The sequence below is a fragment of the Scleropages formosus genome, chromosome 8, assembly GCF_900964775.1.
Source record: "Scleropages formosus chromosome 8, fSclFor1.1, whole genome shotgun sequence".
NCBI classification, from domain to species: domain Eukaryota; kingdom Metazoa; phylum Chordata; class Actinopteri; order Osteoglossiformes; family Osteoglossidae; genus Scleropages; species Scleropages formosus.
The window spans coordinates 17,123,287-17,148,402 of NC_041813.1; the positions used below are offsets into that span (position 1 = coordinate 17,123,287).

Genomic DNA, 25,116 nt, shown 5'->3' on the forward strand with positions numbered 1-25,116 from the left:
CCTTACAATTTCGAAATCAGTCAATGATATATAAAAACTACAAACCACTTCTTATCTGAATAACATCATATCATTATAGTTCCTGTAAATACAGAATATGAAACATAAGCAACTAAAAGTTTACATTTTCTGATAAGAATAGTTAAATAATGTTCATGTTGTACTTACCTTTACAAGTCAGTTGTACTCCATGTGTGCAGCTCTGCAGTGGTCTGTCTGTGGTGAGACACTCATGCAGGAAGGACTCATGTCCTTCACACTGGAAGTTCTTAGACCAGATGGAACCTTTACCTCGACCAAAGTGAGACCCCTTTTGTAGATCTGAAGGACCCCCACAGTCCAACTCCCTACAGACCACCTGAGCATCGTGCCAGTCAAAGTCAGCATCACACACTGTAGCCCAGGAGTGAATGAACTTCACCTCCAGTCTCCCAGAGCAGCGATCAGCTCCACCCTCAAGTTTGACAAAATCTGGAATTATAAAATAATACAATAGTGGTGGAAAATTAACCATAAAATGTTGGAGTGAAAAGTAGCTATGAGAACATTTAGGAAATGATCTATGTATAAGCACATTGTCTCCAATTGCCATAACATCTCCTACCTGAACAGATCACTCCAGCATCAAATGTATGAGGTAAGTTGTGTTCCCTCCCATCCAGTGACCCACACTCCCTCAGTGCAGCTTCTGTCCCACTACAGGAAACATCACCCAGGACCATCTTCCCAGAACCTTCTCCAAAACGGTCTCCACTAGGTACCGACACAGCAGAACCGCAGTCCAGCTGTCTACACACGACTGCAGCATCGTTCATGTCCCAGTTACGGTGATAAACTGTCCCCCACTGTCCCCAACGAAACACCTGCACTCTCCCAGAACAAGAGCTGCTTCCATTGACCAGCCTCACATCATCAGGTTCTGGGGATTGGGAACAGACATAGTAACAAACCAAAAATACTGTGAGCTTTGCACAGAGACTCAGCGAGAAACAAATAAACTAAGGGAATAGAGTTATATCTCTCTGATCTCCCAACAACAGTGAGAATGAAATGCACATATTTTGTAACACAAACAAAGTTGTATGCATTTGTTCCTTTTTGCAATGGTTGGATTTTGATTAAGTGACTGTAGTTAATAATCACGTCTTCATTTACAAGTCTGCCTCTGCTTGTGAAACAGATTTTGGTTTATGTTGCTCGTGTTGTACATCACTTTAGAGAAAAGCATCAGGTAAATTAATATATGTAATGTAAATTTGATCAACCCTGAGAGCTGTGAGGAGTGGGAGGCACCAGCAGGGTTTTTTTGGACGGGAGAATTTAGTATTTTCTGGACAGTTTAGCAGTCAGGATAAGTAATATGCAATACTTGAAAACCACTTATAGGAGCTTCAGGTGAAAAGTAGAGTTTGCCTATGTTCTGTCTAAAGACAAAATCTAAAGGAAATGTAAGAGCCGGTGGGTAAAATTTGTGCTTTAGAGGACTGTGTTAAGAATCAAATTGCTTCGACAAATAGGAAGTTCATTGGATTCAGTGTGCTGATGCTTTGACTGTATCAAACTCAGCTGCAACCCCTACAATAGACTGTCTATTGTAGGGGTTGAAGCTGAGTTTGATACAGTCATTTGGGTTGCCCAAATGAGCAACTTTAGTTTGGTCACACATTTACAGCCAAGAGGGAGTCCAACAAGGCAAAGGTTAGACCACCGGCTTCTAGGTCGTCACTTCGGACTCAGCCAGACATTCAGTGCTTAGCAGTCTGATGATAATGTGCTGTTGTTTGCGGACTCAGAACTCCAGAATTTTGGACTTTAGAAATTTGTTAACTGAATAGTTGAAGCAAAATATTTCATGTGCACCCAGGTTTCTGATACAGCCTATAGAGAATGAGGTTTCCATCCTAAAACTGCATGTTGGTACTAAAGATATTCATTATGAGCAGTCAGAGGTATTGAAAAGGTTTTAAAGCAATGTATACATAGGCTAAAAGAACACGTTGGCCTTTACCAATATTGTTTATGGGTGATGCAATGTACAATAGGTTACTATCTTAAAAGGAGGATGTGACTTTATAACTTTTGCTGATAACTGAGGTGACTACTGGGAAAATTTATTTCGCTGATGATTTCCACCTTAACTGGGAGGGTTTGCTTGTGCTTTCTCAAAAGAGGGCTGCTGAACTGCGAAGTTGTCTGGTTGTAGGACCATCCTGATAGAAGCTATTTAGTTGTAGAATGTAGGCTGTATGTGGTTCTATAACTCTTTCTGCTAATTTCTGCTAATATCCAAATTCAGGTCAAAGGGACATCTAACATAACTATATGGGAAAATGCGATTAATGCTTTAGTATAAGAATTAGTTTGAAGGAAGCAGACTGTCAGAATTAAATATTTACCTTTACAGGTCAGTTGTACTCCATGTGTGAAGTTTTTCTGTGGTCTATCTGAAGTGAGACACTCATGCAGAAAGGACTCGTGACCTTCACACTGGAAGTGTTTAGACCAGATGGGACTTCCATCTTGACCAAAGTGAACCCCCCTGTGTATATCTATAGGACTCCCACAGTCCAGCTCCCTACAGACCACCTGAGCATCCTGCCAGTCAAAGTCAGCATCATGCAATGCAGCCCAAGACTGATCAAACTTCACCTCCACTCTTCCAGAGCAGTGATCAGCTCCACCCATTAGTTGCACCACTTGATGGCCTATTGGAAAAGACAGAAGCATGTTTCACTTAGTTGTTTTTTATCTAGAGCTATCCAAGTTAATTTTGCTGCAATTAACCATGTACAAGAAAGATTCTAACATCCATAACCAGTTCCTGTTTCATTAGCATCTTCAGATGTTTAGGTCTTTGTTGTTCTTCTTCTACATAATGTACTTTGGTGATACCAATTTGGACCCAGCAACAGGCACAAACACTAGGTTTTACTCAATTAGTGTTAAAACAGCTTAACAACAAATTAATTTTAAATTAAAGATTATTTGAAAACACAAAGTATTAGAGTAACATCTTTTAACTGACATCTTATTTGTTTGTGGCAAATGCCTTAATCTGTGTGATATCAAAGATCAACCAAATGGCAGAAAATTAAAGCAAAAAATACAAATTTGAGGTCTGCAATGTTGGACTGCCACAGAATGTTTACCTACCTGAACAGATCACTCCAGCATCATATATGTGTGGAGCAGGAATCATATCTACTGCTCTAATTTGATTTGCATTTTCAGACTGACACATGGACAGTGTAGACTCTGTCCCATTGCAGGAAACTTCTGTAAGAAGCTCTTGTCCAGAACCTTCTCCAAAGTAAGCTCTGCGAGGTGCTGATATAGCAGAGCCACAGTCCAGCTCTCTGCACACCACCTCAGCATCATTTATGTCCCAATAAAACTGAACTACTGTCCCCCACTGTCCCTCACGATTCACCTCTACCGTCCCAGCACAGCGACTGCCTCCCTTCACCAGCCTTACATCCTCAGGTCCTGGAGAGAGAGGAGAGGAAGTCAGTATGGAGGAAAACTGCCAATCTTGGACTGTAACACAGCAAAGTGTACTCCTGTTCAGTCCCGACTGTTCACTGATTCATCCCGCAAACATGTGCATGTGATCTTATTATATTGACGATAGAAATTTGTTGAATTAAGGTGCTCCCACATTCCTCCTCTGTCTCGTTACATTTTACTGCCATCCAGCAGATTGGAAGTCAGAAAGTCACAAGTTTACAATCTACATGTAAATTCCCAGGATACTGAAATTTCTACTATACCAATGGCATTCAAACTAGCCTTTGCATAAGACTGACCAAAACGTGAAACATATCAGCTATTACAATATGTTTAGTCAAAATGAAGAACTCAACACATTTAGTCATTTGGGGACTTGAAACAATAACACAGAGATTAGGATTTTGCATTAAATAATACATTACCACTGAAATTAATCAAGTTGTCTTCTGAAATATTCAAAAAAGCCTGCTCTATGAATTCAACGTAAAAGATTTGGAAGTAATGGCAATTAACACTGCAGAACACTTGCATCATCGGAATATGTGGCGGGTTTCTCTACCAGATGTCTCTGTCACACTGGTTTCAAGCCGTTACCAATGGATTTAGAGACCTATAATTTAACTATTAAAGTACAGGACAGCTGCACAAAAAGAATTTGAAATGACTGTACTTTGTACGAATGGGGAGACCAACAGCTTCACAGCGGTAACAGGGCAGAGAAGCATTGTGCTGCGTGATGTGGAGACACTTGTCTTCACCCTGAACTCTAAGAAGCACTGAGCTACTGTTTGATATTCCACTAGCCAAGTGAAGATAAAGCCTCCTACCAAACCTGACACCACCAATGGCAATGAGCTTTGCCTTATTAGACAGAGGGCAGGAAACGTGCGAGTCTTAAAGAAGTAGAACAACTAATCAGAACATTCCATTGTACATTTTACCATATATATCAAAAACACACAACTGTTTCTGCAGACTTGTGTCTGCAGACACCTCCATCATCCCAAAACCTATAATGACAAATGAGAGAAAAAAGAAATGACTATGAAAGAATATATGATGTAATATAATATAATATAATATAATATAATATAATATAATATATAAGTGAGTAAAAACACACAAGAGCTTAATGGTCAAATTTGAGACAATCTAAGTTGTAACATATGAATTGACTTATTGGATACATTAGAAATTATTTTAGAAGGTGATTTATTCAAATTTTTATAAAAATTATCATCTCAGTGCCACCTCTTCTTTTTATTTTGGTCAATGAAAAAAACGACTGCGCTGAAAAATCTAGCATGTACTACAAGCGTGTCTGCATACTTGTGATCAGACATATTGTCCCTAGTTTGAAAGATAGCAGAGGCTAAATCCAGAAAAAGACCAGTGGTATAGATAATAAGTTAAACATGGTAGCAATGATAGACAAACTTATTTTTTAATGGTGCAACTGTGAAATATATTTTGAAGTGAACTTAGCTTGAAAGTTACTTATTTACCTATAAGTAAAAGTTACTTAAAAGTTACTTATAGGTAAATGAAAGGAACACTTCAAATTTCATAGAACCTGACTGCGCAAAACATTTTCATAGCCCCTGGTCTTGGTCCTGTTACTGAATACATGGCTCCCAAACTCATGACCCATGCTCTTGACCAAGATGCATGTCTATATTTGACTCAGAAAACCAAACCAGAGCTCTTACCTGCTGAGGAGAGGAGAGGCAGCGCAGAAAGGAAGAGAAGGAACACACAGCTCCCCATAGTAATAAATGCAGATCAACACTCACTGTTCCATTGGATGTGGAAACACCAAGTTTCACCCCAACTCTGAAAAACACTGAGGTGTTGCTGAATGTTCTTGCTTTTAAATGAAGATGCAGCCCTCTGCCACCAATCGCACCGAGTTTTGCCTTATTAGACACAGGGCAGGAAATGCTGTAGAGTCTCATATAGGTATGGCGGCTAATCAGAAGGTGCCATTTTTTAATTTTACCATATATACCAAAAACACATAACAGTCCAGACACCTCCTACTACCCTGATAACGAGAAAACACGCAGACAGGAAAAGAAACGGAAATGTTTCTGTGACAGAGAGGGAAAATAACAATAAAGCAATGAAACGAGTAAAGGAATGCACTTTATAGCACAGCCTGTAAATCACCAATCTTTTCATAGTGATTGTATAAGTAAAAAAAGTCTTCTATCTGAAAAAGTGAGAGAAGGAAAATGTGGGATATTCTCGCTTTTCTCAGTCTTTGTCTGAAACACTACAGTCACATCTAAGGTATTTCCATCTATCCAGCTTTCCCACAATTCCCTTAATCAATAAGATCATTACATACCAGGTACCTACAGAGTCACACCCTGTAGTGACATGGAGACACTTTACAGACAATTTACCTGCTATCCTATTTATCTTGCTGCACCATCTCCTGTTGCTTAGCGTTCACAGCCTTCCCCCATTCCTTTCATTTCACAGCTGCACGATGCACGATTCATTATCTGAATATTACATCTGCATACTGCTGGAAGCACTACAGCTAACATTTTCACCATTTATGTTTTCATATGCATGTAGATAGCTCGAGTAAACCAGTAGGTAGGTACAGTATAAAATAATAAACAAACATGGCAGAAATACATGTATTTTAGTCTCTGTCATATGCTTGATAGCTTCTCTAAACCACATGTAACATGATAAGATGGGTAAAAACATTTTTCAGACAAGTAGGAGTCTGGAAATTCATCTGCAAATTACGTATCACGTCTGGTATACATGTATAAAACATATATTAAATTATTTTCTTAGAGAAGCTGGGGAAAACAGAAACCTAAAACTCTCAAACTCTTAGTATGGGTGTAACACGACGTGAAAATAAGTCAATTGCCACATTCACTCTTAGTTCAACAGACATCATGTATTGCTTTGCTCTAAAACTTATATTTATTCATTTCGCAGATACTTTTTTCCAAAACGATACACATCTCAGAGAAAAAAACAGAAAGAGTGCAATGCACCAATGGAAGGAACATGCATAATTCTCTAAATTACATCAGAAAACAAATAAATAAGTACGTTTCCATGTACTAAGTGTGCATGTACTAAATGTATTAACAGTTGTACTAAAAATCTATTCTGATTCCTACATGTTCTTCGGCAGCCACAAAGCCCCCATTTTGCCACCACAGTAATCCTGCGAGACAGAAGACAATCATTTCATGCCTGACATAACTCAGCCATGATGGAAGACTCCCTGACACTGACAAAACCGACTTTGAAGATGTGGGGGAAGAGTTTTTGTAATGTGAGAGGCATAGTAAAAGTTGCAGAATAGTGTTTAAAAAAAGTGTTAAGTGTGCTTAAGAGAAAGTTACACCCTGTGTTGCCGGGTTAGGCCCCGGCTCCCTGCGACCCTGTATGGGACAAGCAGTTCAGACCGCTTAGCTTTTGGTTCCAAAATTCAGTTTAATGCCATCTGATTTATTTTCCCAGGCTTCTTAAAGGAAATGATGAAAACGATTAATTTTTAGTTAGCCGATTAAAATGATTTTTTATAAATAGTTTAGATTTGTGGGGGGGGGGGTGCAGAAGTGCACTGGGTTTGGCCAGGGCCTGCTCTGTGGTGGGTCTAGGGTTCAAGTCTTGCTTGGGTTGCCAACCCGCCCCGGGTGTGTCCCTTGCACCGTGTGTTGTCGGGTTATGCTCCGGTTCACCTCAATCACGCTTGAGAGAAGCTTGAGACAACATTGGTTGGTGTGTGAGACTTTAGATTTAAATTGATTCTAAATAAGACAATTCTTATAACGATTTGTACGTGCAATGTATTTTGTTAGAAAAAATTTTCTTTACCAATATTATTGAAGCTAATTAAATTAACTTCCATATTTTTGTCATCTTGCTTTATTTCTTGCTCTACATCCTGATTTACTGCAGGTGTCTTCTTCTGAGAGCCTGAAGATGAAATAGTAAGATACTAAACTGCACAGCTTTCACATGAAAGCACAAAGGATGGGTTAAGGGGATGAAATGCTACTGCTAAAAGCACAAGATGGTAGAGAGCGATAAACAGGATGGAAGGTAAAAGAGTTGTCTGTACTTTGATTCCTTGTGTATGTGTCTCCAGGCCACGAAAGGGAGAAGTTCTGTTGATACCTGGTCTGTGATTATCCAAAGTAGGGATAAAGAGATGTTTAGGAAAGCTGGCAAGAGTGTAGATGGAAGTGCAGTTTTGTGTAGAGTAGAGTCTTGTCTGGGTTTAATAGCCAGTGTTTAAGATTTTGCTTCTACTTCCCTCACAATTTTAAATTAAAACAGTCAGTATTTTTCATTGGCACAAACTTTTTTTCCTGTTCTCTTAGCAGCATTAAAAGAGCTCACCACAGAAGACATGTGGCCTGACTGTGCATTAAATATAGCCATTAATCTCTACGTAAAGCTTAAACTCTTTCCATTTCTCTGGACTGACATCAGTCAATCCTCAGCAGAAAACAGTTCATCCATCTTAAACAGGAAAAACAATTTTTTAACCTTCAACCCTACTTTTCTTTTTTTTTTTCTTTCACCATGAGCAGCCTAGTGCTACCCTGTCTCACCCTTCCTCCTTCCTTTGGGATCAAGGAAGCAACATGTTTGTAACTTCAGTATTATAGCTCTACAAATGACTGCTGATGCTAAGTATATTAAAAGACTTAAATACAGTCATAGAATAACTGCATTTAAACTGTACATAAAATGTAAAATGTGCTACAGTACCACACAGAGTTTACATCAACAGGAGGATGAGCACCAAGAAATGGAAACAAATTTAAAGATGCATCAAATTCAGTATTTCACTGAATGTATTGTTTGACCACTTCCTTTTGGACCTACCTCCTCCTGTCATATGGGTGGCAGAAAGGAGTAGACTTTATAGTGAGGTCTCTATTTCAGTGAGAGTGTATGTTCTGTTTAAAGAGGGAAGGAGAAGATCGAGCTCACATCTTACTTGGTTTTTCTAATCAGTGTAAGAGATACTATAACCTAATGTCCCATCTTTTGGAGACCATCTAAAACAGAAAAAACTGCTTCTTTACATTGTCCATTTTCTTTTTTTTACCATGGGCTGCCTAGTGCTACCCTGCCTCACCTTCCCTCCTTCCTTTGGTATCAAGGAAGCAACATGTTTGTAAATTCAGTATTATAGCTCTAGAAATGACAGCAGCTCACATTTTTATTTCTTGTTTTCACATACACACTTAGATACCTGTTAGAAATTTGTATTTTAAATATGAAGCCAAAAAAAGACAACCATGTACTTCATATCAACTTCAGAAGCTTTATGGTGTCTAAATGTTCTCACACAAAAAAAGATTCTTCTAGAGAAAAAAAAAATACTTCATTTATAGAAAAATTCAATTTTCATGGTTAAAAACTAAATCATTAGCCATTTTCTGAAGGAAACTGGTAAAATAAAACAACATTTAAGACTAGGCAAATATTCAAACACTTCAAGAACAATAGAACATTATCGAACACAACTGTCAGCAGGTATTTCAACACTATCCCGCCAGTGCCTTCATGTTCTCCTTTCTTACAAAGGCTCCTCTCCTACATCATCATAGTCAGTGCTGTCAGCTTCAGGGAGTCTTCCGTCAAGGGTCAGTGATGTTGGAATAGTTCTGTGTCCTGTAGGATTATTTGGATAGAGATCTGTAAGAGATTTATATGGTTTGAACTGCAAAAGTGGTTTGCATAATAGATAATGTAATTTCCTGAGCAACATCAGTGACCTTGAAAGGGTGAATAGTTTCAGTTTTACATCAGATTACCTAACTGAGACTTCAGGCTTTGCTCCACAGCAACATCGTCATAGTCACTGGTCTGGTCAACTGTGACATCATCATATTCAAGGTTCTGATGTGCAGGGGAATCATTGTAGTACTCCAGTGTATCTACTGTCAAAATCATCAGAAGAGAATGTGTGTGACATTCAGAGCATTTCTAAATCTGATGTTAAAAAATTGGACCAAAATCTGAAGGAGAACTGAATAACCGTTTCTAGGCCCCATATCGACATAAAATTCTCTTTACAATACCCCCCTTAGAAAATTGTCTTTCAGCTAAACATTGTACTGAAAATTGATTTCCCTCACACAGAACTGTCTTAGACACCAATAGCATAGTGATATATACATATACACTGTTCAAAAAGGGTTTTTACAAACAGACGTCTCTACAGACTCAGTACCATCATACCAACTTGGAAAGAGTATTATATTTTTACAGGATGCTAAAACAAATATAATAGTTAACCAACATTCTTTGAACAAAAATCCTGATAAAAGACACAAGTGTCGAGGCAAAGGGCAAATCCAACCTGATTGTGTTTCTTGGATCTTCTTTGGCATAGAGGCGTTACCGTGATCTTCTGGACTACCTTCAGTCTTTCTCTTATCTAAATAAACAGCCACAGATGCAGCTTTCAAATAGCTGGTCTATGTTCTTGAAAGTATGCTAAAACTGAAGTGTTTAAAATTTAGCGAAATTGTTTTTAAATCCATATGATATTTAAAAGACACCCATAACTTACCTAAGAGATGGTCTCCTTCAGTTTCCCCCACCTCTTCATAGTCTAAGGGCAGCTGGTCCAGGACATCACCTTAAAAACAAAAAGACTTAGTTCATTTATTGTTTTGCCTGTTTTGGGTTTGGCGGGGGGGGGCAGTGGTGCAGTGGCGCAGAGGGTTTGGGCTGTGCTTGCTCTCTGGTGGGTGGGGGGTTTGAGTCCTGCTTGGGGTACCTTGTGATGGACTGGCATCCCATCCTAGGCGTGTTCCCTCTCTCCCTCTCTAGCCTTACGCCCTCTTTTGCCAGGTTAGGCTCCAGCTTGCCGCGACCGCCACTTGGGACAAGCAGCTACAGACAGTGTCTGTGTGTGCACTATAGTGGTTGTTCTAGACACCCTACTAAACAAAATGATGATGAGAAAAGCCAAAAGTACCACCTAGTAACTCTCTTTTTACTGACAGACCATTAAATATTTGTTCCCAAAAAATGCTTTAATTGTGCAGCACACTGGATTATTGAATGTTTAAAGACATTGGCGCCTCATGTAACCCAAATTACTGAAAATTAGAACAAAGTAAAGAATGTTACAAAGCTAACTATGTTTCCTTGGCCACAAAAGCTGCATTTACTATACTATTTCCTGTAGTCAAGGTATTCTAATACCTGCATCAATATATTATGAGGCTGGAAGATACATTTTTCACGTACTGTTGTGTCTTCAACTCCGCCGAGGGGGTCCCCTGCCGGTCCCAAGCCCGGATAAAGGAGGAGGGTTGGGCATGGGGCTAGCGCCCCCATCCCGTAAAAAACTCACACCGCTACAGAAACGCCAACAAGTACTCAAGACATCTCAGACATCTTGGCCTTGGACGAAGATGGACTTCCAGCTGGAAGTCTTATGACGTGGAGTGCTGAAAGCCAGAAGCATCTGGAAGCTGCTCAGCCGATCACCATCCTTTCAACCAAGGCCACCCTTAACATCGGGACGTGGAATGTGAGGACCATGTACAAAGCTGGAAAAGCGGCACAGGTGGCCGTAGAAATGAGGGCCTACAGACTTGCCATCCTGGGAATCAGCGAGTCACGGTGGACTGGCTCAGGCCAGAAGAGGCTATCATCGGGAGAAATGCTGCTGTTTTCAGGACACGAGGAAGACAACGCCCCCTACACCCAAGGTGTGGCTCTGATGTTAAATAAGACAGCCCAGAGAGCTCTCACCGGATGGGAGGCCCATGGACCACGCATCATCACAGCAACCTTTAGAACTAAGATGAGAAGGATTAACATGAATGTCGTGCAGTGCTACGCCCCAACTAATGACAGCGATAAGGAGCAGAAGGAGGAATTCTACGACAGACTGCAGACCATCATCCAGAGTTTGCCAGGAAGAGACATCACCATTGTCATGGGAGACCTCAATGCCAAGATTGGCAGCGACAACAGGGGCTATGAGGAGATTATGGGGCAGCAAGGACTAGGTGAGATGAATGACAATGGAGAAAGATTTGTCAGCCTATGTGCCACAAGCAACCTGGTCATTGGCGGAAGCATCTTCCCTCATCGAAGGATTGATAAGGCAACCTGGGTTTCACCGGATCTATCTACAGAGAACCAGATAGACCATGTGTACATCACAAGGAGGTTCCGGAGATCCCTGCAGGACGTACGCGCCAAGCGAGGAGCAGATGTTGCCTCAGATCATCACCTCCTTGTGGCTCGCCTCAGGCTCAAGCTAAAGAAGAAATGGACAGGAGAGACAAACCAGCGCCAGAGATACAACATCGCCCTTCTCAAGGAGGCGACAAAGTTAGAGGAATACAGACTAACCCTCACCAACAAGTTCCAGGCTCTGCAGGAGCTTCTGGATGAGGAGACTATTGATGTGAAATGGAAGGCAGTGAAGGAGTCAATGATAACAACATGCCAGGAAGTACTAGGCCCCAGGAAATACAGACACAAGGAGTGGATCTCAGTAGAGACCAGGAAGAAGAGACAGGAAAGGAAGGAAAAGAGGATAGCTCTTAACAACAGCCGTACACGGGCTGAGAAAGCCAGAGCACAGGAAGCATACAGGGAGGCCAACAAAATTACAAAGAGGAGCATCAAGATTGACAAAAAGAAATACTTTGACTCTCTGGCTACTGAGGCTGAAGAAGCAGCTCGACAAGGGAATATGAAAGACCTATACACCACTACAAAAAAGCTGTCTGGAAAGTTCAACAAGCTAGAAAGGCCTGTAAAGGACAAGGAGGGAAGGACCATCACTGGAGATGAGGGACAGAAGAAAAGATGGGTAGAACACTTTGAAGAGCTGCTTAATAGACCAGCCCCTCAGGACCCACCAGACATCCAGCCAGCTGCTGTAGACCTGCCTATCGATTTCAGGGAGCCCACCAGGGAGGAGATTCATAAGGCCATCAAACTGCTGAAAATTGGCAAGGCAGCTGGACCTGACAACATTCTAGCAGAGGCATTGAAAGCTGACATCGAAACCACAGTGGAGATGCTATTTCCCCTTTTCAAGAAAATCTGGGAGGAAGAACTTGTCCCAACAGAATGGAAGGAGGGATACCTCATCAAGCTACCAAAGAAAGGCGACCTCAGCAGCTGCTCCAGCTATAGAGGCATAACACTCTTGTCGGTTCCAGGCAAGGTGTTTAATAGGATCCTTCTCAACAGAATGAAGGACACAGTTGACCAACAGCTCCGAGACCAGCAGGCAGGATTTCGGAAAGAACGATCCTACACAGATCAAATAGTCACGCTGCGTATTATATTGGAGCAGTCAATAGAATGGAACTCACCACTCTACATGAACTTCATTGACTATGAGAAAGCCTTTGACAGTGTAGACAGAGACACCCTGTGGAAGCTGATGAGACATTGCGGAATACCAGAGAAGTTTACCAACATCATCAGGAACTCCTACGACGGGATGACCTGCAGGGTGGTGCATGGTCAGCAGCTCACTAGCGCTTTCCAGGTGCGAACAGGAGTTAGACAAGGATGTCTCCTGTCACCATTTTTGTTCCTGCTTGTGATTGATTGGGTGATGAAGACCTCCACAGCCAAGAAGCAACTTCGGATCCAATGGACACCTTGGGAACAGTTGGATGACTTAGATTTTGCAGATGACCTCGCCCTTCTCTCACATACCCACCAACAAATGCAGGAGAAGACCAGCACTGTGGCAGAGAACTCAGCACGAGTAGGTCTCATCATCCACAGAGGGAAGAGCAAGATACTGAGGGTCAATGCAGGCAAGGACTCTCCAATCACACTTGACGGTGAAGCGTTAGAAGAGGTGGACAGCTTCTCCTACCTAGGCAGCATAATCGACAAGCAGGGTGGGACAGACTTCGACGTCAGAGTCAGAATAAGCAAGGCAAGGGCAGCTTTCCTGCAACTGAAGAATGTGTGGGGGTCCAGAGTTCTGACAGTTAAGACCAAGACACGAATTTTCAACTCCAACGTAAAGTCAGTCCTACTTTATGGAGCAGAGACCTGGAGAACCACCATCACCACCACAAAAAAAGATACAAACATTCATCAACAACTGTTTGCAACAGATTCATAGGATCCACTGGCCCGTGATCATCAGCAACCAAGAGCTATGGTAGAGATCAGGGCAACAACCAGTAGAAGATGATATCCTGCGAAGATGCTGGCGATAGATCGGCCATACTCTGCGAAAGCAAGCTTCAAATACGACAAGAAGAGCCCTCACGTGGAACCCCCAAAGGCAAGAGGAAGCAAGGCAGAACAAAAAACACATGGTGACGCCACCTGGATGCAGAAGCCAAGCGGATGGGCCACACCTGGGGAAAACTGGAAAAACTGGCCCAGGACAGAGATGCCTGGAGAGCCCTTGTTGATAGCCTATGCCCCAAGAGGGGTAGTAGGCATTAGTAGTAGTAGTTGTGTCTTCACAAATTAGACACTCTTATAGTCCAATTTTTTTTAATTTTTCAACAGCTGTCTGTATCTTCTCTACATTTATTTGCTCTTCTGTAGTGACTATAAAATGCAATCATAGTTATTCGGGGGTTGAAAAGGTCCTTTAACCTTACCTTGCTCAGTTGCTTGGATAGTATATTTGTTATCAATCTCCTCATAGATGGCTGGATCTAGTCGGTCGTGTTCACTCTTGATGAGTTCTACAGAGAATGTGGAGCAGCATAAGAACTACGAGAAGCACATTGTTTTGCCCAAGCAAAAATAAACGCAGAATTGTTACTCTTTTTCATCTTGCTATTATTCAACTTCATATACCCATTGTACTGTTGAAAGTGTCCAGATTATATCACAAATCCATATACTGAATGTATTAGCATAGATTATTTTTTTAACTAACTAACTTCCTACCTTTCCTCATCACCCAGTTCTTGTACATCAGTCCAGCCAACAGTAACAGAAGAAGTGAGATCAGGGACCCAAGAACCACAGAGGACACTGCTGGGACAGACTGGCGTGTTGTGGACTGAAGGTCTTTGGGAGGTCCAGTCACTAGTGGGGCAATCACAGCTCCACCTTGAATGGGGGTTTAAACAAAGTCTTGTTCAGGATACTAACAATATCATCCACAACTGATAAATACACCAAACAGCATCAGTGGTAGTAACAGTATTACAGTCAGTGTGATAATCAGGGGTTCATGTCCCTCCCAGATTTACCTGCACAGGTAACCCCAGCATCCTGCTTGTGTGAGCAGCTGCTCTGCTGCACTGAAAAAGAACAGTGCCACAGATAGCGCTCACTGCCCCTGCAGTTCACCTCATCCAGCCAGATGACACCATCTCCCTTCTTGAAACTGTCCTCCCTTTCTGCCCTGAGGGCCGCTCCACATCCCAGCTGCCTGCACACCACTGCAGCATCGTCCAGGTCCCAAAAATGATTGCATACAGTCCCCCAAGAGCCATTATGGTACACCTCTACCCTGCCGGAGCAAGTGTCTGCACCCCCCATGAGTCTCAGGGGCAAGTGGCCTAGCAGAGGGGGGAGACTCATGTTAGCCAAGCAAGAACTGAATTGATCACATTTACCCAACACTTCCAGTACATATATTCAGTTCTTCTGATCCTCCTCTCTTCTGCTTTAATTTGACAGCTGTGTTCCTAAGAAACACCACGTCATGCCAGTTAGAATAAACATGTATCAATAGCAATAAACATATTTTCAAAGGGGAAAATATGGCTGGGGCAGAACAAATTAAAACCATTAATCATTAATTACTAAAGATTCATATCATTTTCAAATAGTCTGAAACCTATGAAAACAATGTATGAGAAATAAATGACAATACCACTAAAATAGTGAAATGAAGATTTTTGTTTCTTTCTCTATAGCAACTTATGTTTTCTTCCTCTGTTTATTTAAATTGTGTAATTAAAATGTGTGTTGTGGTTGAACTGACTGTTCTTTTCATTGATGGGACCACAAGGATTTATTGTTTAAGACACTAAAATTCTTTGCAGAAACTTTTGAATTTTTATTCTTCTCAAGACACACCAGTTCATTCATTTATACATTCATTCATTGAAGTCATAGATGAAACATTGCCGCTCCGTAAAAAAGACTACTGTCAAGATTTTTCTCTTCACAATCTTACCTGAACATGAACTCTTGTAAGTGGAAGAGCCACAGTCAGTGAAGTCCAAAGGGGAATTAACCTTATCGGCTTCTGCAAAGAAAATTGAAGAGGAAGACAATTTATGAATAACGTATGAAGAAATACATCAATATACTACTGTATGTGGGCTTACTGTAAAGTTCACCTGAGCAGTGGATCTTAGCCATCTTGCTATCAGTACAAGTGTTCTGCCCCCATGGTGAAAATGGACACTGCCACAGTGAGGAGTCATGGGGGCGACATTTGAGACCATCATCTCCTGTAGGTTCAGGACTGAGCCTGGAGATTGTCTCATCGACTGTCCCCTTTTCTCCACAACCGAGCTGACGACAGATGACGGCAGCCGTAGTCTTTTCCATGTGATTGAAGCACACGCCCCCCCAACTGCTGTTGTAGTAGACCTCTGTATGGCCAGAGCAGCCCTCAGACAAACGCAGAAGCTTGTGCTCTGAGCATGAAAGGGAGAAGAGAAGGCTGAACCAGGAATATTGTCATCATGGGCTTCTGAACTTATCCAGCAGATAAGATGAGGATAAAAAAAATAAAATCTTTCCTGTACTGTACCTGAGCACACAACCCCCACGTCCTCCTTGTGACCACAGTCTTGCTGCTCAAACCGTGCTGAGGGACAGTCCCACAGGGACGACTCGCTTCCTGTACAGCCCAGTCGCCCAAGCCAGATGGGTCCAGATCCTGGGCCAAAGTAGGCTGGTACCGGGTTCTGCCTGCTGAGGGCTGTCCCACATCGCAGCTGTCTGCAGGCCACCTGAGCTTCTGCCAGACCCCAGGAGTCATCACACACTGTACCCCAGGAGCCCTCGTGGAAAACCTCCAGCCTCCCAGCACAGTCTCCATCACCCCCCATCAGCCGGAGAGATCTGTGGTCTACAGGAGCAGACAGTGTGAGGAAACTGACTTGACTTCAGCTGAAGCGCTTCAGGATTGTAAAAATAATAACTAGTCAGAACAGTAGCTTTCCTAGATCACAGTAAACTGACATTAAATTTAACTGGTCTGGTTTGAATACACACACACATTTTCTGAACCGCTCGTCCCATACGGGGTCGCGGGGAACCGGAGCCTACCCGGCAACACAGGACGTAAGGCCGGAGGGGGAGGGGACACACCCAGGACGGGACGCCAGTCCATCGCAAGGCACCCCAAGTGGGACTCAAACCCCAGACCCACTGGAGAGCAGGACCTGGTCCAACCCACTGCGCCACCGCGCCCCCCTGGTTTGAATATGATCTATTAAATGACAATACAGAAATCAAATCTCATTGGGAACACTCACTGGTGCAGATTATGAACACCTGGTCTCTGGGTTTGCAGGTGAGTATTTGTGGAGAGCTGCAGGTCCCCAGATGAGCCTCCGTTCCTGAACACTGGAATCCCGTCACACACCTGTCACCTTCACCTGCCCCAGATGGACGGACCTTCGCTGCAGAGCCACAGCCGAGCTGTCTGCAGACCACGGAACTATCTGTGAAGCTCCAGGACTTCTTGTGGATCCTCCACCATGTCTGGTTATAGAAAACCTCCACCCAGCCCTCACAGTCACTCCCCCCTGACAGCAGCCTGACTCCCCCAACTGAAAGGGACGGAGACGAACCTGTAAAAATGAAGGCGACATGTCTCTGAATCATTTCAAATGTGGTGGGCATGTATGTGCTAAGTGCTTTTATAATTTCATTGAATATCCATCCACTTCAGTTCTCTCAGCTTCATTTAACCTGTAGATCCTCACCAGAACAGATCACTCCTACATCCTGTCCATGAGAGCAGGCTGCCCGACTCCATGGGGACACAGCACACTGGGAGAGTTGTGTCTCGTTCCCATGGCACTGAAATACATCAGGCCAGATGGGACCACTTCCTTCCCCAAACCAGGCCTGTCCCACAGCATGACCGCACTTCAGCTGATGGCAGAGGACATCAGAGGCCCTCATATCCCATGATGCATTACACACGGTCCCCCATTTTCCTTTGTATCTCAGCTGTACTCTACCAGAGCAGCGGTCAGGACCGTTCATTAGCCGAAGGCCTGTATACCCTGTGAACACCAGAATGAGCAACGTGGTTAAATTCAGGCAGTTGTTCTTTTTTGCTCGATCACTCTTAGTATTACCGTATTGTAGTAAAACACAACACTGAGGACCTTGTTAAATTTGATTTTTATTTTTTCATGTGTTTTAGCAAACTTAGTGTAAAAGCTAATATTTACAATGATGTCAGAGAAGGAAGACCTTACCAGAACACATCAGTCCAACATCTTTGTCATGGGCACAACTCTGACTGTGCGATGCTTTTGGACAAAACACCAGATGAGACTCGTTTCCTCGACACTGAAACTCCTCGGCCCACACTTGTCCCTCTCCTGGACCAAATCTGGATGTCCCCACCACCTCTGCAGGTTCCCCACAGTCCAGGGACCTACAGACCACCTCAGCATCCTGCCAGTCAAAGTCAGCATCACACACTGTTCCCCAGATCTTTCCATGTTGGACTTCCAGTCTCCCAGAGCAGGAGTGAGCTCCTCCTCTTAGCCGAATCCCTCGATGACCTGATGTAAGAAAGAGAATAACTTGCTCATATGATACATTTCGATATAAAATTTTTTTTATTGCTTTAAAGGTCACAGTACTTTGTTTACTGAAATTAGAATTATCAATGTTTTCATCATCAAAAAAACCAGCTTTCTTCACTTCACTATTATTCTCTGAGATGTATGGTGCTTTGGAGAAAAGCGTCTGCTAAATAAATGTAAAAATTATGTAAATGTATTACAGTTATCGAAATACTGCTCTGTGATACCGTAGGTAGAGAAATGTGCAAATAATCATTAAAATACATTCTTTCATCGATTTTTTGTATATATAAGTCTCTTTAAATTATTTAGTAAATTTAACATAATTGTTCGTTTTTTGTCTGTGAAATTTTACAGGAAAATTGTGTAAGAGAACATTTTATTCTTTTGAGCATTGATATTTGGTGTGATTAATAAATTGAGGAATAAGGATGCTTTCGAGAGAAAGTGATAACCAGTTCAACAAAAAGGAGGGGTGAAACATTACACATAATAAAAATGAAATTTAAAAAAAAGATAGCAAGATAAAATGTAGTATACTCTGATGTTTATTGTTTCCTACCTGTAAAAGTGATTTGCCTGAAATACATGGAAGGGAAATCCATCTCATTGAAAAGATCTTTTAAACAGTCCCTGAGTTTATATTCAGACCCTTTGCAGACATCTTCTCCAGTTAAGACATTTTTTTCAAAGACTGCTTCATATTCTGGTCCACCAAGGAATTGCAAAGGCCCACAGCCCAGCTGTCTGCCCACCACTGTGACAGGATTTAGAACCCGATTTATATCAGCAGATACTGGACGTATTGCCCACCACTGTCCCCAGCGATAGAACTGCAATGTCCCTGCACAGGGACTGCCTCCATTCATCAGCCTTTCTTCTTCAGGTCCTAGAAAGACAAGGTACAGAGTCACTCTCTGAAATGCAATCCTCAATGTAGACGCTGTCAACAGGAATGAAAAATTTTCCCTCTGAGGAAAGTAGTACTGCTGGTGTACTGTACTCATGCATTACTGTTGTGCTGTTACAGTGAAGTTATTGGTAAATTAATAATGATTCTGTTTGAGTTTAAGTTTGAGTAAATATTGAAGGCACACACACACACACACATCTTCTGAACCGCTTGTCCCATACGGGGTCGCGGAGAACCAGAGCCTACCCAGCAACCCAAAGCGTAAGGCCAGAGGGGGAGGGGACACACCCAGGACGGGACGCCAGTCCGCCGCAAGTCACCCCAAGCAGACTCGAACCCCAGACCCACCAAAGAGGAGGACCCAGTCCAACCCACTGCACCACCACGCCCCCATATTGAAGTTGTTTGAATCTAAATTGTTTTTCATGTTTGTATTTGGACTATTTTGAGTTGGTTCCATCTACTGGCGGTTTATTGTATATTTTACGTATTACTCAGACTTTTATGCTTCTTCTTTGACAAGAAGTAGTTCTGTTGTTATCATCAGTGCACATGGTGAACTCCTCTCCATCCTCAACCCTGCAACAGCATCGCCTGTATGTTTTCATTCAGTTTCACTTTATGAATCTTGTAGTCTCCATTTTGTCACAAGATGTTATAATTTTGAGTAGTCATGTAATCGTTATTGACAGTGCTGTCTTACAGAAAAACTGTAAAAATTGTCTGCTAAATGCTTGATAAATCAGAGTGAATCTTTCCGGATTATTTTAAATAATGCATATTTACTTTGTACATTAGATTAGTCCAGTTGTGATGCTTTATGGTTTGTATGCTTATGTGAACATGGGTTATTGATATACTGTATATTCATTATTATGTCCTTAATTTCACCCCTTGCCTAAAACCATTAAACCTGTGGGGAAAAGGAACACTTGTCTTCAGAGTCATGTGAAGGCTGGGAGTTTAGCTGACTGTCAAACCATTAAGGCTGTGTAGAGGAGAGTCCAACTCTACCGAAAAATGTCCTTTAGGTACCAAGTTTGAAGTCTTTGAAACGTTCTTTATTTGAAAAAAGTACAACATAATGCAGGTTTCATAAACTTTGAAGTCTTTGAATTAAGTATTTGGAATTATGGTAAGTTTATATTAATTGAATTAAATGATTATAAAAACTAAAAGGAGTACTTCTCACTTTCAATTACAGACAAAATGAGATTTTCACAAACATTTCTGCTGAATGAATTGTGATGTCAGAAAGCTAAAGGATCACACAAGGTCATAACAGTAAGAGTGTAATGAGCATTACATGGTGATGAAGTAAAGTAAGTATTAACGTATTAAAAATTCACCTGTACAAATCAATCCCACGCCACTGCCATGTGTGCAGTTCTCCTCTGGTCTGTCTGTGGTGAGACACTCATGTAGGAAGGACTCATGACCTTCACACTGGAAGTGTTTAGACCAGATGGGACCTTCACCTTGACCAAAGTGAGACCCCCTGTGTAGAGCTGAAGGACCCCCACAGTCCAACTCCCTACAGACCACCTGAGCATCCTGCCAGTCAAAGTCAGCATCACACACTGTAGCCCAGGATTGACTGAACTTCACTTCCACTCTCCCAGAGCAGCGATCAGCTCCACCTTCAAGTTGCACAAAATCTGGAATAGCAAAACAGGTTTGGCAGTCTGGCTTAAAAATTGGCAAAGCAACTCAGTGTTTGATTGTGAATTGCTGTACATTGCATTTCATTGCACTGATGGCAATATAGTGAACCAGTAAAGTAACCTTCAAGTGCAAAATCCAAGAAGACTACATTAAGAAATTAATAAAGAGTAACACAGATATACTACAAGCTAGAGAAAGCCGTGTCATTACGTGTATATAGTGTGACAGGAGAGAGACTCTGGATGTGCTAAGCTAACTGGGGAAGCCTAGGTTGAGATGCAGGTTTGGGAGGAAATGGGCTTCCAAGATTGAAAGCATTGTTTCCCTGTGTTTGGCTGTTCAAATAAAGCACTTGAGATTAACGCTGCCTGTGCATCCTTCTTTCCCCCATCCAAACACATGACATTATGCACCACGGTATGATAAAAATTTGCTTTCAGGTATACTGAGACTGTTTACTGGAATGCTAATTAACTGAATGAGAGAAGTGAATATTTTGTGTCATGAACCTTTTAAGGGTCAAAATACAGTTCAGTATTTACAGTTATGATTCAAGTCCAATTTCAGTAGAAGAGAAGATAGAAATCTGAGGTTCAACCATAAGTTCCATACCCTACATATTTCACCAACCATCTCTCTGATGCATTGGTGTACTGTGCAAACGGGGTGCAAGAAAACCATTACAACTGACAGTCTAATACCAGGTACTGTATCCTACCTGAGCAGATAACTCCAGCGTCAAACTTGTGTGGGAAGTCTATGTGTCTGAAGTCAACTGCTCCACAGTCCCTGAGTGCAGACTCTGACCCATTGCAGGAAACATCTCTGAGCAGCACCCTTCCAGAACCTTCTCCAAAGTGAGCTTTAATTGGTGTTACTACAGCAGAGCCACAGCCCAGCTGTCGACACACCACTGCAGCATCGTTTAAGTCCCAGTTATACTGGGCTACTGTCCCCCACTGTCCCCAGCGGTACACCTCCACTGTCCCAGAGCAAGGACTGCTTCCATTCACCAGTCTCAAATCATCAGGTCCTGGGAAGAGAGAAGTAATATGACCACAGCAGCAGACCTTTAGCTCCAAATAAGTAATACCATTATTAATGAATATTTTCAAAAGGGGTGGCGCAGTGGGTTGGACGAGGTCCTGCATTCTAGTGGGTCTGGGGTTCGAGTCCCGCTTGGGTCGTCCCGTCCTGGGTGTGTCCCCTCCCCCTCCGGCCTTATGCCCTGTGTTGCCGGGTAGACTCCGGTTCCCTGCGACCCCGTATGGTAAGTGTAAACCACAAACCATTTCTTATCTGAATAACATTATATCTTTATAGTTCCTGTAACCACAGAATATGAAAAGTAAGCAACTAAAAGTTTACATTTTCTGATAAGAATAGTTCAATAATGCTCATGTTGAACTTACCTTTACAAGTCAGATGTACTCCATGTGTGCAGCTCTGCTGTGGTCTGTCTGTGGTGAGACACTCATGCAGGAAGGACTCAACACCTTCACACTGGAAGTTCTTAGACCAGATGGAACCTTTACCTCGACCAAAGTGAGACCCCCTGTGTAGAGCTGAAGGACCCCCACAGTCCAGCTCCCTACAGACCACCTGAGCATCCTGCCAGTCAAAGTCAGCATCACACACTGTAGCCCAGGAGTGACTGAACTTCACCTCCACTCTCCCAGAACAGCGATCAGCTCCACCCTCAAGTCTGACAAAATCTGGAATTATAAAATAATACAATAGTGGTGGAAAATTTTCCATAAAATGTTGGAGTGAAAAGTAGCTATGAGAACATTTAGGAAATGATCTGTGTGTAAACACATTGTCTCCAATTGCCATAACATCTCCTACCTGAACAGATCACTCCAGCATCAAATGTATGAGGTAAGTTGTGTTCCCTCCCATCCAGTGACCCACACTCCCTCAGTGCAGATTCTGTCCCACTACAGGAAACATCACCCAGGACCATCTTTCCAGAAGCTTCTCCAAAACGGTCTCCACTTGGTACCGACACAACAGAACCGCAGTCCAGCTGTCTACACACGACTGCAGCATCGTTCATGTCCCAGTTACGGTGATAAACTGTCCCCCACTGTCCCCAACGAAACACCTGCACTCTCCCAGAACAAGAGCTGCTTCCATTGACCAGCCTCACATCATCAGGTTCTGGGGATGGAGAAGAAACTCAGTGACTAAATTAAAGCCAGAGGCACTCAATGTGGTTTGTTCAGAAAGCCAGCAAACTTAGAGAGGATGAGTTACATCTCGTTGATGACTCAACCACTGAGTAAGAAACAATTTTTTTATATTCAAGTTTGTGCATGTATTTATATTTAGTACTTTGTATTTGTGGTTCAAACACAGTCATTTGGAATTACAGGTCCCTAATGTGTTTTTTCTGAGACTTTCAAATTTGAATATTTACCTTTACAAGTCAGTTGTACTCCATGTGTGCTGATCTGCTCTGGTCTGTCTGAGGTGAGACACTCATGAAGGAAGGACTCATGACCTTCACACCGGAGGTGTTTAGACCAGGTGGGACCTTCACCTTGACCAAAGTGAGACCTGCTGTGTAGAGCTGAAGGACCCCCACAGTCCAGCTCCCTACAGACCACCTGAGCATCCTGCCAGTCAAAGTCAACATCACACAGTGTAGCCCAGGATTGATTGAACTTCACTTCCACTCTCCCAGAGCAGCGATCACCCATTAGTCGAATCATTTGACGACCTGTTGAAAGAGACAGAAGCATATTATACAGTTGACTTTTTTATTTTATCTAGGACTGTCCAACAATTAAACAATGAATTAACATATGGGAAGAGAATTCAGACACCATTTCTCAGCTCCTCAAGTAAAAGAAAATTGTCCTCCAAAAACTTACTGAAGGTACTTGTCTCTTCTACCTTGGTGGAAACTTCAATAACATAAAAGCCTCTTTCTGTGTTTAGATGAGCATACATGTTTTTAAGTGGTCTTGTATGTCTACAATTGGAAAAGACTCCCTGGGTTAATTGCATTGTCTTCTGAACCACACACACACACACACACACACACTTTCTGAACCGCTTATCCCATATGGGGTCACGGGGAACCGGAGCCTAACACGGCAACACAGGGCATAAGGCTGGAGGGGGAGGGGACACACCCAGGATGGGACACACCCAGGATGGGACGCCAGTCCATCGGAAGGCCCCCCAAGCAGGATTCGAACCCCAGATCCACCGGAAAGCAGGACCTGGTCCAACCCACTGTGCCACCTCACCCCCTGTCTCCTGAACCAATGAAGGGCAAAAAATGTTTGTCCAAAAAAAAAAAAAACAGTTTGAAAAAAGGAATAAGAATAACAAAAAATGACGGGGCGGCACACATATATTGCCAATGTCTGAGTGATCAAGAGAACATGTTTAACTCTTGTACTATTCAATCCACACATCCCAACTTTGAAAATCTAATATTTGGGCAAGTCTAGGGCAGTCCTCCTTTGAAAAAAAAAGATGTCAATATAATAAAATAATTAGCTAAATCGAAAAAAATAAAAAATAGAGGATGGGGGTCATTCCTCTTGGGAAAACTTGCGAATGGCACATTTCACAGAACAAAATCACAGGTATGTAATTCAATTACTTGCTGATATATATATTTTTGTTTGTTTTCTGTTGGTACGGGGTATCACCAGCAAAAAAATGTGGGAGTGCGGACCATTTCTGGGAGATTATGAATCACACTTAGACTGCTTTCCAGGAGAGTTGGGATGTCTGAAATTTTCACAATACATTAAAAGAAATATTCTTTATATGTTAAACATATTTAAATTCACACGTCATTTCCTAAGGTGAATGAACTCTTTTCTTAATCAAAAAGAGATTAAACTCAACGGTAGCTATGACTTATCAACACTCAACTTTGATTGGTCTCACTGCTAGCAAACTTGGCCAGTGAAATCAACAAAAGAAATCAGCTGACAGTAAAGAAACATCTTTAATTGTCCATCATAAATGTAACTGTGACTCACAATAAACAGTACCTAGTGAAATCTACATAAGACCTTGTGCTTCTCTCTAACAGACTGAGGTTTGAAGGAATGAAAATTAAATCATTATTGATTTTCTTTAATTAAAAAATAATGAAAAGATGGTGACAAACATAATGGAGTAAAAGTACAGTCCTCTGTTACAAATGTACTTGTGAAGATCCCTAAGCAAGGATCAAACCCGTCTTCTCTCACACTGTTCAGATGCATTGAGACAGAAAGCGTTGCA

General features: G+C 42.1%; 1 protein-coding gene across 1 annotated transcript; it reads right to left on the minus strand.

The window, feature by feature from the left end:
- Nucleotides 1-9,088: 9,088 nt before the first annotated feature.
- LOC114911060 (antigen WC1.1-like) lies at nt 9,089-17,643 on the minus strand. The gene is made up of 12 exons (XM_029254124.1): nt 17,442-17,643; nt 17,112-17,306; nt 16,259-16,579; nt 15,840-16,142; nt 15,674-15,745; nt 14,739-15,050; nt 14,431-14,595; nt 14,136-14,222; nt 10,088-10,156; nt 9,875-9,952; nt 9,327-9,452; nt 9,089-9,183 (listed from the first exon to the last, which is right to left on the minus strand). Exons 1-12 carry the CDS (start codon nt 17,641-17,643, stop codon nt 9,089-9,091), a joined length of 2,025 nt encoding a protein of 674 aa, XP_029109957.1.
- Nucleotides 17,644-25,116: the final 7,473 nt, after the last annotated feature.